Consider the following 5,024-nt stretch of genomic DNA (forward strand, 5'->3'; position numbering starts at 1 on the left):
GACTGTAAACGAAATACGAATACCTATAATTATACAAAATTTAATTTTTATAGGTATAAAAATATAATTTTTAAAATGATAAAACGGTATTAAAAATATAATTTTGACCGATTTAAAAAATAAAATTAGTTTGTATAAAAATATAACTTATAATTCTACCTTAATGAATTTATATTTAAAAATTTAAATTAATAACTTTTTACGTTGTTATTCTACAAATGGGAACGTTTCAATTAATGAAAGATTTTAATTGAAGTCACGCAATTTAAACCTACCATTTTAATATAACAAATTTTATAAGATTTTTTATGTACTCTATTATTTAAAATGTTCAAATTATATTAAAATTTTTAAATTTAAATTATATATCATTTAAATTTTGTTTATCAAAATTTTTAAATTTTTTATGTTTTATTTTTTGAGTACTAATTTAAATGAGATGGTTTTTAGAATGTAATGTGATGGCCATTTTAAATTATGATTTGATCGCTATGAGTTAAATGGACAGATTTAAATTACGTGTTTGAATAGGCAGTTTTAAATTATGTGACTTGAGTTAAAACCGCTCATTAAAATCGTCTATCTCCTATATTAATTGAAACGTTTAGAATAACAACGTGACAAAGTTATTAGTTTAAATTTTAAAATATAAATAAGATTTGAATTAAAAAATATATATTGAATTTTATTTTTTAAATCGGTAAAAATTATATTTTTAATACTGTTTTATCATTTTAAAAATTATATTTTTATACCTATAAAATTAAATTTTTTATAATTACATGTACTCATATTTTGTTTACCGTGTATTTTGCACGTACTTAAAACGGATTTTGGTAAAGATGCGAAATGATGGAATTGATAAATAATATAATTATTTAATTTATATATAAATAAAAAAATCCGTTTTCTTATGCTATTAATAATAATATATATTTTTGAAAGACAATGATGTGATCCTAACAAAATTCTCCTATGATGGTGGCACCACTATTTCTCTTATTAGTAGCAGTGATGAGATTCCACGCAATACTCCACACAAGCCACCTTCTTTGATTCCACAAAATCAACACTACCCTTTACTCAAAAACACTTTTTCTTCTATGTATGCCAATTTTCCTTGTGATCACTCCTCTAAAACATAGAGGATCCTAAAGATTTGGAAGGATCTATTTCTTTTATTCAGTGTGTGTGGAGAGATGGATATTGATCATGAATGGGAAATCCTCCCAGATCATGGGTACCTTGATTTTAATGAAGTTAGTGATGAGAATCATCAAATTCTCTTTGGGAAGAGAAATAATCATGATGAGTCATCCAAAGGTAGTGTTTTTGACAACTACTTCACCACTGAAGCAGCATCATGGAATCATAATAATCATCAACATCAACAACAACAACTAGTTCATCATGTTCCAATAATCCAATTGGAACCAAGAATTGATGATGATGACGATGATGATGAAGACACGGTTTCACACAACGTTTTCTTCAAGATAAAAGAAAACAACAAGAATAATGATCAATTTGTCGAAATGAAAATGGATTCTTCTTCTCCAAAATATGTTAGCAGAGGATTGGTTAGTCCTCCTTCTCCTCCTCCATCATCAATGGATGCAGGTGCTGAGGTGACATCTCCAAAGGAAACGATGAAGATGATGAAGGAGGAGGAAGTAGTGGCAGTAGCAGGGGAGGAATCGAGTGACGGTGAATTCAATATATGGAAGTGGGGTATGAGTGGTGTTGGAGCAATCTTTTCTTTTGGTGTTGCTGCAGCCACTATCTATGTCTTCGTCTTCGGAAACGCCCATCAAAGGAACAGAATCCACCACCACCACCGCCACAAGATTCGCTTCCAGTTCTACACTCATGATAAGGTCAGATAATAATTGCCACACTATTATTATTATTATTATTATTATTATTATTATTATTATTATTATAAACTACCAAAATCGTCCTCCATTTTTGAATACTTTTCAATTTGATAACGAAAAAATATTTTTTAAATATTTTAAAACATTACAAAAATACTCAATTTTAAATATATATTCTAAAAAAATATTTTAAAAATTAAATTTTGATATGATTTTTTAATCATAATTAAAAAAAGAAGATACTTTTATCATTAGAACTTAGTGATTTTAAGTTAAACGGATTTTTTTGTGATTTTTTATTAATGATCAAAAATACTTTTAAAAAATGAAGAACAAAATTCTGATCAAATTTTCGTCTTTTAATTTTGGCATTTAATTATGTTTTCCACCAATATTAAAATTTGGTGTATTTTTTTATATGAAGATCATAAATCTGAATATTAAGATTTGTGATTTTTAATTTTTTTTAAACATGTAAATGTGAGAGTTAAATTTGTTTTTTATTTTAAATTCTTTTAAACATACAAATCTGATCCTTAGATTTGTATTCTGTTGTTATTTTTTTTTAAATATGCAAATCCGATTTTTTCATTTAATTTACTGTGAAAAAAATTATTTTAATACAAATTGAACTCTTTAATTTATGCACTATAAAATCGGACTCTCAATATTTATTTTATTATTTCGATTTGTTATTTAAAATTAAAAAAATTAAAATCTATATCAAAGAAAAATAACCAATTAACTATTACATTAAATAATACACAATCTTTTTTCATTTCTAAAAAAGTTAGCCCGAATTTTTTTTAATGTATTTTTTAATTAGTTATCTAAATATTTTTACATAATTTTAAATTAAATACATAAATAATTTGTCAAACACAAAGATCATTTATCATTTATAAAAATAATGACCATGTTTTATAATATTTTAAGGACCGCTATTAAAAGTAGAATTTTTTTGTCAGCGTTTTTCAAAAATCAAATGTGATTATGGTAGTTTACTCTCGTTATTATTCAATTATATAAGGTGTATTAAAACAAAATAACCTGGACTTGACTCTTTCTAGCTATCTTATAAGGTTTTTTACATATATAAAAAATTAAAAATGTGGCAAATGGACTATTTTAATTGAAAAATCTACTTAATTATATTATTAAGTGTGATTATTTATAATCTAATAAGTTTGTATGACTCAGTTTATGGTTTTTCTTTTTAGTTAAGGTTTACAATAAAATACCTTTTAAAAAATAAAAAGAAAGAGTTTTTATGTGATTCAGTAAGTTTAATTACTTCCACAATAATTTTTTTATTTTAAATTTTTAACCAGTGTCCTTTAAGATTAGTTAAAAAAGACGTTTATGTCAGTTATCAGGATTGTGATAGAGAGCCACTTGTGTTATTTGATAAATTAATAATGAGAAATATTAGAAGATTATTAGAATTTATTATTTTTTGTCATTATTTAACTATTAATTCAATTCTTTTAGTTTAATTTTTTTAATTTAGTAATCTAATAACATACTTTATTTTATATTTTTAAATTTTGATGGCGAAGTAATGACCAAAAATAATAAATTTAATAGTCTTCTAATATTTCTCATAAATAATATCATAAAAAAAGGTCTTTTGTTAATTTTCCATAAAATATGGAATTATAGTATTCTTGAATAATTCATTGGATTTGATCCAAAACATTCATTGTTTATGCTCTAATTTGAATTGAGTTTCATTTTTTTGTGATTGCAGAGGCTTACACAAGTGGTTCAGCATGCATCCAAATTGAATGAAGCAATTTCAGCAGTAAGGGGTGTTCCTCTCAGTAGAGCTCACATAACCTATGGTGGTTACTATGATGCCGTTTGAAACAATATTGGATCTTTAATTTGGATTCTACACTTTGGAACAACCATGCGGCAATATTTTTTTTCTATTCTGGCTCTTTCACATTACTAATAGTTTAGTTTTTGTAAATAAAATAATGCCGGATTCTGTTCTTTTTTGTTCTTGCTTGTTCTACAGGTTACTTGCGGTATTGTAAATTAAGTCACAATAGATTATGGGGTTACATATTTTCTTATTATTATTTTATCCATCCATTTGGATTGGATGATAAAGAAAGTTTGTTTAATGATGCAAGTTGGCCCAATTATGGGGAAAAGTTTTATGAAATGCGGCCGTAAAGAATTTTTTTTTTTTTTGGTGACTAGGCCGTAAAGAATTGATTAGTGGTAATTGTTGGATTGATTGATTATTACAAATTAAATTTAATATTATATTTATTTATATAAGGAGTAGTTAAATGCGATTATCATTATCAAGCACTAGCTGTAATTTACGTTGACATTTGTTAGTATGGTAATGGTCCATGCCTAATGGTAAAGAAATTTGAAAAATGTTAAACTATAGTTAGCCATGTCTTGAACTAATTAGGCAGAATTGCATTGTGTGACAGCAATGATTTTTATGTTATAAAGTCACATGAAAAGAAAAGTGTGGAACAAAATTAATGCTTTGTTAGTTAGTTAGTTAGCATTATTTTTAATCAATCAAATCAATTAATAATAGCTATAAAATAGTGGCCCGTCGAAGTTTGCAGAATTTATAAGCAAACTCAAGATTGAATTACTTTAACGGTTGAGTTTGAGGAGAAATGAAAGGATACATAGTTAGTAACTGTTAGTAAGATAGTTAAAGTCACTTCAAAAGGTAGTTAGAATTGTTATGAAAAGATAACTTATATAGCAAGTAATCAGTCACACTCATATATATAAATTACTGGAGTTAAACCCAAAATGGCCCATGAGATTGGCATCGTGCACTAAAATCGTTCCTGAGATTTTAATTGCACTAATTACATCCCTGAGATTGAGAAAAGTGCACCATAATAGTCCTTGGCCCATTTTTTATTAACGACGTGATGACATGGCTTGATGACGTAGACAGTAAGTGACACGTGTCACTCCATGATTTGGTCACGTGTAATGATACGATGATGTGGTGACCAGTGACACGTGGCATGCTAATGTGGATGGTTGTGCCACGTGTCACAATGTTATTTGGCCACGTGTCCGTTTGTGCCACGTGTCGCAACAGTATTCGTCCACGTGTCATCCATGATGTCATTGTTGTGGATGCACCAAATT

General features: G+C 26.7%; 1 protein-coding gene across 1 annotated transcript; it reads left to right on the top strand.

Annotated features, from left to right (window-relative positions):
• Positions 1 to 940: 940 nt before the first annotated feature.
• Positions 941 to 4,113, top strand: LOC107604969 (uncharacterized). The gene is made up of 2 exons (XM_016306697.3): positions 941 to 1,877; positions 3,628 to 4,113. The coding sequence occupies exons 1-2, from the start codon at positions 1,200 to 1,202 to the stop codon at positions 3,742 to 3,744; spliced, it is 795 nt and encodes a 264-aa protein (XP_016162183.1). The 5' UTR covers positions 941 to 1,199; the 3' UTR covers positions 3,745 to 4,113.
• Positions 4,114 to 5,024: the final 911 nt, after the last annotated feature.

Source organism: Arachis ipaensis, chromosome B6 (genome assembly GCF_059453495.1).
Source record: "Arachis ipaensis isolate K30076 ecotype BB chromosome B6, ASM5945349v1, whole genome shotgun sequence".
Lineage (NCBI taxonomy): Eukaryota > Viridiplantae > Streptophyta > Magnoliopsida > Fabales > Fabaceae > Arachis > Arachis ipaensis.

Excerpts from the sequence above, each read along its gene's own strand:
- LOC107604969 (XM_016306697.3), top strand. The coding sequence starts at position 1,200 with ATGGATATTGATCATGAATGGGAAATCCTCCCAGATCATGGGTACCTT. Across the intron at positions 1,878-3,627 it reads AGTTCTACACTCATGATAAG|AGGCTTACACAAGTGGTTCA; the intron begins GTCAGATAATAA and ends TTGTGATTGCAG.